General features: G+C 43.8%; 3 protein-coding genes across 5 annotated transcripts; 1 reads left to right on the top strand and 2 right to left on the bottom strand.

The window, feature by feature from the left end:
- The first annotated feature begins 1,316 nt into the window (after nucleotides 1–1,316).
- On the top strand, nucleotides 1,317–5,471 carry LOC119136615 (TOX high mobility group box family member 4-B-like). Of its 2 annotated transcripts, none has more exons than XM_037275184.1 (9): nucleotides 1,317–1,726; nucleotides 1,829–1,894; nucleotides 2,011–2,298; nucleotides 2,741–2,986; nucleotides 3,250–3,558; nucleotides 3,869–3,949; nucleotides 4,026–4,712; nucleotides 4,900–5,042; nucleotides 5,132–5,471. In XM_037275184.1, exons 1-9 carry the CDS (start codon nucleotides 1,622–1,624, stop codon nucleotides 5,187–5,189), a joined length of 1,983 nt encoding a protein of 660 aa, XP_037131079.1. In that variant the 5' UTR covers nucleotides 1,317–1,621; the 3' UTR covers nucleotides 5,190–5,471. The 2 variants fall into 2 exon arrangements, with proteins under 2 accessions (XP_037131079.1, XP_037131078.1); XM_037275183.1 differs by having other exon boundaries at nucleotides 1,318–1,726; nucleotides 2,008–2,298.
- Nucleotides 5,472–5,670: 199 nt separating this feature from the next.
- Nucleotides 5,671–8,549, bottom strand: LOC119136619 (zinc finger protein 670-like). Its single transcript, XM_037275189.1, has 4 exons — nucleotides 8,157–8,549; nucleotides 7,865–7,920; nucleotides 7,657–7,732; nucleotides 5,671–7,250 (listed from the first exon to the last, which is right to left on the bottom strand). The coding sequence occupies exons 1-4, from the start codon at nucleotides 8,413–8,415 to the stop codon at nucleotides 6,382–6,384; spliced, it is 1,260 nt and encodes a 419-aa protein (XP_037131084.1). The 5' UTR covers nucleotides 8,416–8,549; the 3' UTR covers nucleotides 5,671–6,381.
- A 376-nt stretch (nucleotides 8,550–8,925) lies between these two features.
- Nucleotides 8,926–13,535, bottom strand: LOC119136618 (calsequestrin-1-like). Of its 2 annotated transcripts, XM_037275188.1 has the most exons (12): nucleotides 13,135–13,535; nucleotides 11,422–11,515; nucleotides 11,238–11,338; nucleotides 11,014–11,125; nucleotides 10,721–10,794; nucleotides 10,486–10,616; nucleotides 10,367–10,412; nucleotides 10,207–10,261; nucleotides 10,001–10,101; nucleotides 9,799–9,873; nucleotides 9,619–9,738; nucleotides 8,926–9,573 (listed from the first exon to the last, which is right to left on the bottom strand). In XM_037275188.1, the coding sequence occupies exons 1-12, from the start codon at nucleotides 13,369–13,371 to the stop codon at nucleotides 9,460–9,462; spliced, it is 1,260 nt and encodes a 419-aa protein (XP_037131083.1). In that variant the 5' UTR covers nucleotides 13,372–13,535; the 3' UTR covers nucleotides 8,926–9,459. The 2 variants fall into 2 exon arrangements, with proteins under 2 accessions (XP_037131083.1, XP_037131082.1); XM_037275187.1 differs by having other exon boundaries at nucleotides 8,926–9,738; nucleotides 13,135–13,533.
- Nucleotides 13,536–13,801: the final 266 nt, after the last annotated feature.

Raw genomic sequence — 13,801 nt, 5'->3', positions numbered from 1 at the left:
TAGGCTTATTGAAAACAAGGAAATTAATCAATGAGCACGATACAAACATAATTACAGAAATATCCTCGTACTAAAAGCCATTCCCCGCAGTGAAAGTTTTCTGTAAGATAAAAAGAAAAGAAAAAAAAGGCTAAGAACATGTTTACCTTGTATTCGTCCTGCATCAGGAGCATTCCAGTCCAGGAGCTTGAAATTCGCGACAAAATACAGTGACGTGGGCTGGGTGACGTCTTTGCTATGAATTAAATGTGTAATATCTGCAAAACCGTAGCATCACAAACGAAACTTTTTGCAGCACAAACCAGCACAAACGAAACACAAACGACCGGCACTATTTTGGGTCAATTTGGAAGTAAACAGGGGGGCGGGGCTACCTGACGTCATCGCTATAAAATAAATGTGTAATATCTACGAAACGGAAGCAGCACAAACGAAATTTTTTGCTGCACAAACCTGCACAAACGAAGCACAAACGAACGGTACCATTTTGGGTCCATTTGGAGCGAAGTGGGGGGCTAGGTGACGTCATCGCTATAAAATAAATGTGTAATATCTCCGAAACGGAAGCAGCACAAACGAAAATTTTTGCTGCACAAACCAGCACTAACGAAGCACAAACGAACGGTACCGTTTTGGGTCCATTTCGAGCAGATGGGGGGCTGGGTGAACTCTGGATGACCTATAAAAGAATCGTTCATAACTAAAAAACCATAGCAGCACAAACGAAAATCTTTGCTGCACAAACCTGCACAAACGAAGCACAAACGAACGGTACCATTTTGGGTCCATTTGGAGCGAGGTGGGGGGCTGGGTGACGTCATCGCTATAAAATAAATGTGTAATATCTCCGAAACGGAAGCAGCACAAACGAAAATTTTTGCTGCACAAACCTGCACTAACGAAGCACAAACGAACGGTACCATTTTGGGTCCATTTGGAGCGAAGTGGGGGGCTAGGTGACGTCATCGCTATAAAATAAATGTGTAATATCTCCGAAACGGAAGCAGCACAAACGAAAATTTTTGCTGCACAAACCAGCACTAACGAAGCACAAACGAACGGTACCATTTTGGGTTCATTTTGAGCAGATGGGGGGCTGGGTGAACTCTGGATGACCTATAAAAGAATCGTTCATAACTAAAAAACCATAGCAGCACAAACGAAAATTTTTGCTGCACAAACCAGCACAAACGAAGCACAAACGAAACAGACTATTTTACTTAAATTTTGCGTGGGGTGGGGGGCCAGCTTCACGCAGGTAAACAGCACTGTATAGATTTCGAGCCCTCGTCACGTGAGGGCTTCGGATTTCCGACGGTCCCTGAACTATCAATTGTCTGTTAACGTTACTTACTCCAGATGAATGGCTTTTTCGTATGACAAGAGCTTTACCGCTCACGAGCTATTTTGACTTCAACACGAAATCTCTGTGACATCGAATGATCATTGTGGCTGGCTGATGTCACCCTAACATCACAAACGTTCTCAGGTCTCATTAGACTTTCATAAGGTTAGGTTAGTTGGCTAGTTAGCTGGCTAGCTAGCCAGCTAGCTACGAGCATTTCGTTATTGTTGGGTAATCCGCGATCAATGTAAAAACTCGGGGGATTTTTGCTTCAAAATGGACCTTAATTTTTATTCTGGGCTTTCTGACAGTTGTGCTCAAAATGTTAATTCTGAGTTTTTGGATAGCCAAGCATATGGTGGATACACCGAGGAAAATAAGGTAACACGTTTGTTTGCTAACATAAGTCTGAAAGAAACCAAACTTGAATCAATGTGGATATGTCAAACGTGTCTTTTAACCCCAACCATGCATTCGTTTCAGTTTCCAGAGGGCAGCGATAGTTACCTAACCATGGGTGGCGGTGCTCACCACTTTTTGTCCGCTGAGGTAAGCGAATCAAAGATATGGACCTTTAGCTTGATATCTAACGCAGACGTATTTCCATGATATGCGCAATTTCTAACCACCATACAACCAACTGTTTTATTTTCACATAACAGCAGACTTTCCACACCCCCAGTCTTGGCGATGAAGTTTTTGAGATTCCACCCATCTCACTCGACCCAGACACATCCCTAAATATTGCTGAAGCAGTTTCTCACTTCGAGTTGTCAGATGGCACCGTGGGACCTTCGGGTCCTCATAACCTGGTTGACAACCTGGTGGTGGAAGCCAACGATCCGTCTTTTGCATCCCCCTTTGTGAACACCGGCTCCCAAGACCTGGAGCATCTCAACATGGTGCCCATGGCACAGGCGAATGGAGGAGCCCTTCTCAGTTCCTCATCATTGGTATTCTCTTCACCTCATAAAAACACTTGAGTTCCGATTTCCTCACATGGCTATTCACTTGAGATGTACCAGATTTCTATATGTGTATGGTATCCAGGTTCATTGTGTCCATTTGTTTATACCTCCACTGACATGTCATATTTATAGACACCATCGATACCAAACGCAATATTTCAACATATACAATCAAGCCTGAAATTAGTCATACTCCTGAGGTATGAATCATTTTGGACGCAACGATTCAGTTTGCAACAGGCATAGGCCAACCGTCAAGATAAGCAGTCAGTAAGCGTATATGGGCTAGCCAGGTGTCCCAACTGAATACAGTTAATTTTATCTTTTGCCAAATGAATTAGATGATGCTTCAAAACGTATTTAGCTTTTTTAGGCATTGCGTTGCCTAAGTCTTCTCTTTTCTACTTTGATATGATTTATCTCTCAGGAGCTGAGTAACAGCAGCGGCTCCCATTTTGCCACCTCGTCTCCAATGACCATTGATGTTCAACTTCCCGACATCGCTCATGGTCTTTTAGGAAGTGGTCAGCTGTCCATGATTAACCAGACGGAGCTAGTGCTGGGGCTAGGAGGAGAATACACAGGACCTCCTTCAGGGACCTCAGAACCGCCACTGTCGACGACACCTTCTCCAGCTGGTTCCTTACAAGATGAGGATATGGATGACTTCAAGGTGAAACCTTCATTTGAATTGCTAAAGATCATTGATAATTGTCAAGTTTTAGCATGCAAGTTAAAGCGAAAAATTGACCCAATAATAATAATGGCTTGTGTCACAAAAAACTAGTAAGCCAGGTTGCTCCGCTGCATCCCAGGAAGATTAAGCAGAAAAAAGGAAACCCAGTTCAGTATTTTAATCATTCATTCGAACGTACGATGAAGGGTGATGTTCTCACTGGTCCTGCAACTAACTTATACTCTGTGTCTTTCTCACAGAAGAGTGTGCTGGTAGACTCCCCCATGTCTCTGCCCTCACCCTCAGTCTCCCATCCAGCCGTCCAGTCCTCAGTCTCACTGGCAACAATCAAAAGGGCCGTAGGGACAGCAACCACATCAGCGACAGTTTCCAAAACAAGCCGGCCCAAGAAAGACCCCAATGAACCACAAAAGCCGGTTTCTGCGTATGCTCTTTTTTTTCGAGACACCCAAGCTGCTATCAAGGGCCAAAATCCAAACGCTTCTTTTGGAGAGGTGTCAAAGATTGTGGCTTCCATGTGGGACAGCCTGGCCGAGGAGCAGAAACAGGTGTGTACGTGCTTACATATTTTATTTGTCTATTTTTCAAGTTAAGGGAATAAGGGACTAAAAATTGCTCATTTATCTTAATATCTGTAACTGTTCAGACAAAAGTGCTTTATGAAAACATAAATGCAGCAGGAAATGTCACATAAAACATTGGCAATAATACACACATAACTATCCTGCTATATGAAACGCTTTATCTGTACAATTCTGTGGTAGTGTAATAGAAGGACACTAAAACGACCTAAATGCACTCCAGGAGGTCAAAATGTATGAATTTGATTCACTCACTCACTTATGTGTTTTATTTTAGGTGTATAAAAAAAAAACTGATGCTGCCAAGAAGGAATATTTAAAAGCGCTGGCAGCTTATCGAGCCAGTCAACTGTCAAAGGTACGATCAGGTTGATTGAGTAGCATTCAACTCCCTGATTTTCCTCATTTTTTTTTCTTTGCTTCTCATACCTCAGCCTGCCTGTGACGAGACTGCACCTTTGCCACCTCTGCCCGATGTCAGCCAAGCCCCTGCAGCCGTCCCCTTTGTTAGTCACCAGGTCGTCCGTCCGGCAAATAACGTCGAAGAGAATACCATCACCAACATTTGTGCCTCCAACATTATTCTGGATATCCCAGAGAGGGCGACTCGATCCCGCACGGGCGCAAGCAAAACAGCGGTGGCCCCAGCGGCGGCAGTCGCGCCGCCGCCGCCGCCCCCCCAGACCATCACCAAGATCCTAATTCCCAAACACATGCTTCAGGCAGGGGGCCAGTTTGTCACCTTGCTTCCCGGTGGCCTCCACACTTTGCAACCCACCCTGGTGGTGACCGGCGGCCCTCGCCAGCCGCCACCCCTGCAGCAGATGCAGAATGCGCCCCCGCCGCCACCACTCCAACAGATGGCGCCAGCGCCGCCGCGCTTACTCCTGGCCAAACCTCGGGAGGGTGGAAGTGCGGCAGGACTCCCCGTGTCCATCACAGCTGCCCCTCCGCCTCCGCTTCAGATCAAAATAGTTCCCGCCTCTTTGCAGAGAAAAGACACGCAGCCCATCATCATCCCTGCCACGCCTACTGTGACGTCAACAGTTTCTGGAGCCCCACTTTTAGCAGGAGTGCAGCATGATGACGAGGTTGTGTCAGAGGTGCTGCCTTCAGAAGAGGTATGTGTTCATTTGGGTGTTTTCGGAATCACCGTGAAAATCAACAAATGTGGCCTAATCAAAAACGCACTTCGCAAAAACAAACTCGCACAGTTGAAGTGTCCTTGTGACTGAGCCCGCTTCATAGCTGACAAACGTCGCACACATGATCATTACATTAACAATGCTTTTCCATCTCATGTTTCAGGATGAAATGGAAGTGACAGAGTCGTGTGAAGATGCCTCGTTGCCGTGTGTCTGCGTGAGGTCCGGCTGCACGAACCCGGCTGTAGAGAGTGAAGATTGGGACAAAGAATATTGCAGTAACGAGTGTGTGGCCTCTCACTGCAGGTGAGTTTGGGATTGGCCAATAAAATTGGTATGAAAGTTTGAGTGCACTTGCAACATTAAAAACAAATATTGGGTTTTTTTCCCCCCAGTGATATTTTCAAAGCTTGGTGCTCCATCAGGAACCAGACCATGGGAACGGTAAAATAATCTGCAGATTATCAACTAGCGTTGTACTGCAAATTGGACATTCCTACTGTTAAAAGGATTGAAGCGGGCTGGCATCTTGCCAGTCTTCTGCCTTCTCCTCAATAGGAAGATGAGATGGCCTGTAGTCAGGCACCAGGATTTGTGTTTTTTTTTAGCATCCAGTGTTGTTCAATCTGCGTCTTTTGTGTTACTTTAATAATGATAAAAGCAATTAAGTCTTTTTCTCTGGAAATAATAAGTATTTTGGTATCAGTAGGTGGAATTTATAAGAGTTGCTCCTAGTCTAATGGCTTATTTGTCTGACTCTGGAGGCAGGGTAGATATGCTTCCTATTCAGTGACAATGCGAGTAGGAATCTGTATGGAGAGTATAGTCCGCTTTTTCCAGCTGTGATAGGCAGAAAGTGTGTATGGTGTTTATTGAGGAAATGAAGCTTATTTTCAGGTAGTCTGTTTTGTGTGTAAAGCAAGACAGTCTGACATTCGGTGCCAATTAGTATATTACTATACAGACATAATAAAGGAGGATGAGGATATAAAAAATATGAAAAGATTTTTTTTATTTCAATCTTTAGCCTTATGCTACTTACAGAAGATAAAAGACAAATAGTAGTATTTCTGCGTAATAATTCTTCAACCATACATGTGTTCCATAATGATGACGTAAATATAAAACGCAAAGGGCATTTCAAGTATCATAAAGACAAGCAGCCTTGCACGTATCAAGGACAAAATAAAACAAAAGGTTCTTAAAGTACAAAAACAGACTATAAAAATGAATTCTACAAAGACCATGTGCCCTACTCAGGATTTCAAAAGCTATAAATGTTGACAAAAATTTCATTCTTCACAAAGCTAGTGTTTGTTTAAAAAGAAAAGAAAGCCCTGTAACCTTTCAACGGAACCTTCTTAGTGTTTGCTGTCTGACGTAGAGGACGAAGCGAGCATTTGTTAATAGCCCCTTTCACGTAGAGTTCTGTAAAACCGTAAAAAAACAACTCATTAGAATGCAAAATTTCGATTCCGTATAAAAGGAAACTTCCCACAGGAATATGATCTCTGCGGCCCCACTAATCTAAAAATAGTCTGATTTTGCATTTGTGGAAAATGAATGACTTCACAGTTGTTCTGGGCTCAGGTAATGACCACACTTCACTTCACCTCTGCTAGAAGCCAGCCATGGTCCGTAATGACTACACAAAGAATCCACAGGGGTTGAGTTTGTGTCTGTCAAGATTCCCCAGGACCCTGAACATCTTTCCACACAAGTTGCACTGGTACGGCTTCTCCCCGGTGTGAAATCTCAAGTGCGTTTTCAGATTGACTCGCAGGCGGAAGCTTTTATCACAGTGCGTGCATTTGTGCGGTCTCTCTCCTGTGTGGAATCTCACATGGCGACGGAGGCTCTTCTTGAGCGCAAACGTCTTGGAACACTTGGAGCACGAGTACGGCTTTTCCCCCGTGTGGAAGCGCTCGTGGCGCCGAAGTATTTTGCGCCGCTTGAAGGTATTGCCGCAAGCGCTGCAGGCGTAGCCGTCGCGAGAGTGGCCCATAACCTTCTGGAGTCGCCAGACGCCTCGTTCGCACGGCGTGAAGCAGCAGAGGCGGTGGCCCGTGTGCACGCCTTGGTGCTGTCGCAAATCTTTCGGCACGGGCTGCTTCTCACCGTCGCCGCCGCTCTTCTGAATCTTCGCTGCACTCAGCACGTCGACAAGTAGCACCGCACATGTACTCTTCAGCTTTTGGTCCGACGAGGTGAGTTTCAGCTTCATCTGGAGGAGGTTCTCCATGTCCTTTGGCGCGGTCACGTGTTCCCAAAGGCCAACCGGCACTGCAGTCACGGCTCCGTCGCTGAGGGACGGGCTGTAAGCGCAACCCTTGGCCGTGCTGGCGCAGGCTTGAAGAGGCTCCGGCTTAACGGGCATCTCAGAGCTGTCGGGCTGAGGCACGCGAGACTCGGGCTTCAGGGTTAGTGGACAAATAAACGAGACTTCGTCAGAGTGGGGTTGAACCGCAGGTAGATTCTGAGCTTTTGGGCTTTGTCTAAGCCCACATTTTTGATCTGCAAACACAAAAAGGAAAGTGGATAGTTTCAATCATACAATTTCACATTCTGCAGCTATTAAACTTGTTGAAGTAATTGTATAGTGGGGTACTAGCCGCACCTGGCGGGGGCCCTCATAATTTCCGAGCAGACTCCCCTTGCTCCAACAAAGCTCTCTGTCTAGCTCCAGAGAATTCCTTTAACTCCCAGCCGGCTCTTATCCGATACCTCCTTTCCTCTCGAATTGTTGACCGGGCCTATCTTTCTTCATTACGCGAGTATTATAAAAAGAAAACTATCCATTGACGTAATTGTATATGAGTTATCCCATATTTACTCAGTATTACTGTGTTGTGCAAGAAAAGAAACTTAGCAAAAGAAAGAATAAAATAATTTGTGCTATGAGCGCATTTCTATTCCTTACCATCCAAAGTAGCGTCCATCTGTGGCCCACAGTCTGTTTCCAGGATGCTGAACTCCGCTTCATTCACAGCTTCTGCCTGCCTCAAGAAACTAAACATTAAAATCGGCTGATCGTTTGCAGTCCAAAAGTAAAAGCAAAATTCCAACTATGCTAAAACCATCAACAGGTGCTCAAATTTTCACTACTAATAAACAGCCCATGACTTCACCTTGACTTGTGGATTATCTCCACACTCTTTTCCGCATTCTTGGAGACTATCGCTATCTGCAAGGGGTAAGAAAAGTCACATTCCTTTCTATTGTACTTTGCTCTGCATGAGTGCTCCAATTAGTGCATAAACGATTAAGCAAAAGCAAACGTATTAGTAAATGGTAACTTCAATAGTGCATGCAAATCCACGGCTGTTTTGGGCTAACCCAACAGCGATACTTGGCAAAGGAATGTCGGTCAATGCAGGCTAACCGTCACCAAAAGTGGAAGTAGTAATTCAGTAAACATACCCAACAGCTCGAGCAGCGGCTGCATGTCCTCGTCCACTTGCACTCCGATGCTGCGCGTTCGCTCTTCAGAAGACAAAGTATCCCGGGACTCGTTCACCTTGCCTGTGCCAGCATTGCCCACTTCCACGGTAGCAGTCGAAGCTCGGTATCTGCTCTCGAACAGTTTGGTCAACTCCACCGTAGCCACTTTGACGAGCGCACCCAGCACAGACTCCACCTGTGCATGGATATTTACCTCCTCCGCCGACATTTTGTCCATCTTTTCGCTTTTATGATTGCGTAAGAATAGTAAAACGACAATTATTTGCGATAATCTAAACGTTGCCTATCAACAAAATACCAACAATCACATGGCTGCTTGCACTAGTAACAGTTTAACGAGTGTTTGCGCATGCGCGTCAAGTGGACGCGATTTTTAGGAGGCGGGGCACAATTTGTCACAAGAAATGACGCTCGAAGGCCCTGATGTCAAATATTTAAAAAAAAATCAATTCAAATCAAGCAAATAAAACAGACATCAGGAAAAAAAAAAAGTGTTTTTGCTCTATGTGTGCAGTCCTCTCGATAGTTTCCATTCTACATGTACTGGATGATGTTTTGGGGGACAAATTTCCATAATATTCAACATCAAAAACACAAAATTCTTTGTGAATCATAAAGGTGAGATAAATTATATTTTCGAAACCTCGTATTGGTCTGAAAGTACAAAATTGCTTCTGAGTGTCATTTGTCAATCATTTGTTAAACAAAATGTACAAACACACAGTCATTGGTGTTTCTGTCCAAATCTTGTCATTTATTTAAGACTTCACAGTAAGTAATTTCTCTTGTTACAAAAATAAAATATGGTGGTTGTTATACTTCATTGTCATAGAAAACATCTATCGATGTACAGCGTTACAATGATTTGGCAGAATATGCTGATGACACATAAACACCTATGTGGAAAAAGCTGCTAGCACCTTCAGATTTGACTTTTTTGCATTTTTGCACTGAGGAAAACAAGAAAAATAGTGAACATATATTCAATATGATCCAGTACAATACTGCATCCCTCCAGTACTTAGTAGAACACCAACCTTAATCATATTAAAAGTACTAGCAGTACTAGATTTGATTTTTTTTCTTTACCAAAGTTACACGAATGAATGAATTGTGCAGGGCAATAAATTGGGGACAATTATGGAATTTGGTTGAGATGACGAAGAGATGAGATGAAAACAAATGAAGGAGATGTACTTGCCGTTCATATTAGCACTTTAAACTGCCTTGGTCAGATTTAGATACATTATGTCCTAATTGATTAATAATCATCGTCGTCGTCGTCATCGTCATCATCGTCATCATCATCATCATCGTCGTCGTCATCATCATCATCATCGTCATCATCATCATCGTCATCATCATCATCATCGTCGTCGTCATCATCGTCATCATCATCATCGTCATCGTCATCATCATCATCGTCATCATCATTATCAGGATCAATTTCTCCTGACAGAACATCTTCAATCCAGTCCTCCAGTTCATCGGTGGACGGCATGTCATCGTCATCGTCCATATCCATCCACACGCTGTCAGCCTGGTGTGGGGCAACATGTTAATAGGAGACACACGCACACTTGATCAAAGAGCAACTTACATCATCAGCTTCCACAACACCAATCTGTGGGCTGGACAGGTCGATTCCAAAAATCTTCTCCCAGTGAGGCACAAGCTGGAAGGAAAGAAAGAAAGAAAACAATGTTCCATTCACTTTTGAAAAGCCCTTTTGCCAGTCGCAGGGTGACTGTGAAAAGCAACTCATCCTCCACCATCAAACAATAATCAGTTTAAAATGGTACCAAGGGGAAGTCATCGGGATCAATCCAGACAATACTGAGATGAGGATGTTCTGTGTTGTCCTCAGCAACTTCCTTCAGGATCTCCAAGAATTCAAAGCCATCTGAAGTGTAAAATGAAGAGAACGGAGCGTCGTCCCAATTGTCCTTTGAGTTGATTTGTTTAGTTTTGCTTCATCGAATTCAAATCAAGTTTCATGTTCTCTTACCTGGATCAGATTCCTCAGCAAAAGCAATGATGTGTTCGCCATCAACATGGTCATCCTTTGCAAAGAATCCAGATGGAAAAAAAACTTTCAATTACAAACATTGATTGAATAGCAAATTATTGCAAATATTTCTTTCGTTTTTTGACAAGAAGGTTCTTACCCAGATTTCATACATGTTGTGGGGCTGCAGCTTCCTTAGAGTTGGCCTTCAAAAGCACAAACAAAATCATGTTGTGTGTGTAACTGGAAGAATGGACTTCTCGTAGCTGGTGGACTCACCTGTCATTGTCTTCGATGAATTTCACTAACTCTTCCTTGGTGTAGGGTTTTCCTGGGATCACGACGGGATCATCATGAAAAGGCTCATAAAAGTCCACCTCGTTAAGCTTGAGGACCAAAGCCTTGCCAATCTGTTGCCAACAGTTTAATTAGATGCAGCCACACAATTATCCAAACTCTAGCAGCATCATATTTACTACAAATGAACGAGTCAGGTCAATTTGATTTACTATACCTTGGCATTGAACGTTGCGTAGAACTTCATGTGAGGATGGAACTCTTCGGCAGCATCGACAAAAGCCTCAAAATCTGAAATTTGACACGCGTGCGCCCATCAAAATCTCCAAAGGTATCGGCAAATGTACAAATCTACATTTATTGCTTCCATCCTTATTGCAAAGAAATCAAACTAGCGAGTAATCTCGTCTTTGCTTTTTTAGTTGAGCAAATGCACGAAATGAACAGAGTGAGGGAGAAAAGCAAAAAGCACAGCGCAAATGTTCATGCTAGCACAGTGCAGAGTCTTACGTTCTGATTTGTGACTCTTAAAGTAGCCCACCAATTTGATGTCCTCTTCGATGTTCTCAAAGCCCTTCAGTTCCCTACTGTTGTCAATAATTTCCACGGGATCTTCAAGGAGCTGTGAAGGAAACGTGAGGTCAGACAAAACCAGCGTAAAAGTACACAAGTAGATTATTTTTCCCCTGCTAGAAATCGGGAGCTATTAACTGGGAGATTATATCCTCACGAACATCAAAGACGAACTCCACAAGAGTGTCTGCCGCCAGTTCACCATCGTACTCGATAACCTCGTCGTCTGTGAAGATGAAGATGCTGTCCGACTCTTCCAGGCCTGGGAGGTCAGAATCAAAACAGAAGGTCAAAGGGTGGCCATCAGCTAGCTTCCAGATAGCAAAGTGTAATTTATTTGTTTACCCAGTTTCTTAGCCAAAGCCTTGTCAATCTTTGCATCAATGAGACCAACTCCAATGTCCTCATCATCAAACTCCTCGAGGACCTGGGCTGCAAGCTGCAGAACAGCCAAAGGCAAATTATAATTCTCATTTGTCAGAACAATTCCTCAGTGTTATTATTTTGCTTCTACTTGAGCGTTTCCCCCGCAGGTTGTTTCATGACCATAAAAGCCTTCTTTATCCGTGCGCTGCTTATGCACTTTCTAAATCGGTATGAAACTTGAAACTCAAGACTGACGCTTTCTTTCTCCAACGGGAGAGTTACATACACGGGCGGCTGCGCTGAGGAAGTGGGTCGAGGGACTCTTCCAGTTTGCGTACGATATCAAAAAGACAAAAACAAATAAGCTTCCAGACATCTCCGTTTGGTGACGTCAACAGAAAGTGAAATAAAAGTACTTGATGTCAGAATAACAGCCACCTTGCAAACCTGATATTGAATGAATACATTTTCCTTGACGCATTGCTTGATGTGCATTTATTTGAAAATAGTATATGACCTTGTACCTCCAAAATAGTTGGGAGACACACAAAACAGCATATTTGTGCATCCATGGTGAAAGAGAGCGATGTGATTTTGTGGACTGACCATTAGGTTAGATTTTGGGAATAATACGAAGTTTGCCAAATGAGTTTTTGGCCCGACGCCAGCTATACGTAACAGGTGACCACCACATCACATCAATGAAGACAATTTCATGCCAACTTGATGATTTAAACCCCACAGAGCACCCGATACGGAAAATGTTAAACCTGTTACGAATGATAAAATCTTATTGCTTAAATGTGACCATAAATACACGAATACTTCGGCGTTACCACAAAAGCAGCTCGGGATATAAATACATCCACAGAGCCACAGCGGCTTCAGGGACTATTTTGGTGAGTTGGCAGCAGAGATGGTCAGTGCTTCGAGATCCGCTGACAAGTACAGTATTGTAAGTGTCAATCACAGCGCAGAGCTGAGCCGGCACAACCGGAGCCAGAAGCTCCGGTCGGCACTGGCTCGCAGCCCCGACGCCCCATACTGAGACAGGCTGTGCTGTCGGGAGCAACTGATATGCTAAAGGCTTCTCCATTTTGGATATAATTCTTTCCTCTCTCCTTGATATTTTAGTTACACAGATTGATTTTCGCTGAAAAAAAAAGTGTCTGTATTTACATATATGCACACACATACATTAATAGACATTATCTATAGTGTGTGGATGGTGTTATTCACTTGTAATAGTTGTGCAAAAGTTCTAAAAGCACATTTGAAGCTTTTGCGTCAAGCTGGACGAAATTTCAAATATTTGTATCATGTTATGATGATGATCATGATGTCGAGAATCAAAAGTACGTTTCAAAGTCAACAGATGTTGAAAAATCATATACAAATCTGGATGCTGAGAAGAGTGGTGATTTCATGCTGAGCTCTTTGGAATGTGGTGAAACATCTGAGTATGCTGTTGATAGAGCACCCACAATATGGCACAGAGACTGATGGAGCTGCATCATTTGAAACGAGGCATCAAAGATGTCACCTATGGAGCATTTCTTTGGAGCTATTTGCCCACCTTGTAAGAATTTCAATTTCACATCCTCAAAGTGCTTTATCAATATTGGAATGAAGATGATTGAAGATATTGTACAACTCGAGTTTTATCCAATTGTCATCACACACTCAATTTACCTCAAGGGACAACTCCTCAATCTCAAACTGTTTCTGGGCGACGCGGCCGGATCCGGGATGGTCATGGTAGTAGACCACCATGACATCATACTTCTTCATCACAGACTTATAGTTCTTGAGGTGGAGGTCGTGGACTCTGTCCTTGCCGTCATACTCGGGGAAATCCAAGCTGTCTTTGCCCAGTGAGAGCCCCACAAAGGACAACAAAACTGCCACAAACACCCAGGTCCACTTCATGGCTCCTCTCTGGGGTGGATTCAATGTATTGGCACTTTCAGAATGTGCACAAAAAAAAACTTTGGTGTCAGTAATGAGGAAGCCTTTCCAATCCGCGTCACCCAGAAGAGAGCAAGACCAACTCTTACATCCACCTTAATAAAAAGCCCGCATGGGCCGCTGGTATTGGGGCACAGGGTGTGAGGGGGGCTGAGCTAACTTGGGCTTCGTGTGTCTATGTGGGGTAAGATGACAACCTACACTGTTGCCGGGGAGACGGCTTTGTGTGTTTCATACATGTCAAATTTGGTTGAGAGGGCAAAAGAAAGCTGCCGTGAGGGTGGCGGCAAATGGTGGAAAATGTGCCCAAACGAGCGCCGGAAATGAAATGAATGCAGAGATGCGGCACACTTTTGCCATATTAAGTGAAGTTGTAGGATTGGATCCCAGC

This window comes from Syngnathus acus, chromosome 17, assembly GCF_901709675.1.
Source record: "Syngnathus acus chromosome 17, fSynAcu1.2, whole genome shotgun sequence".
Taxonomy (NCBI): domain Eukaryota; kingdom Metazoa; phylum Chordata; class Actinopteri; order Syngnathiformes; family Syngnathidae; genus Syngnathus; species Syngnathus acus.
This window is presented reverse-complemented; position numbering and strand designations above follow the sequence as displayed.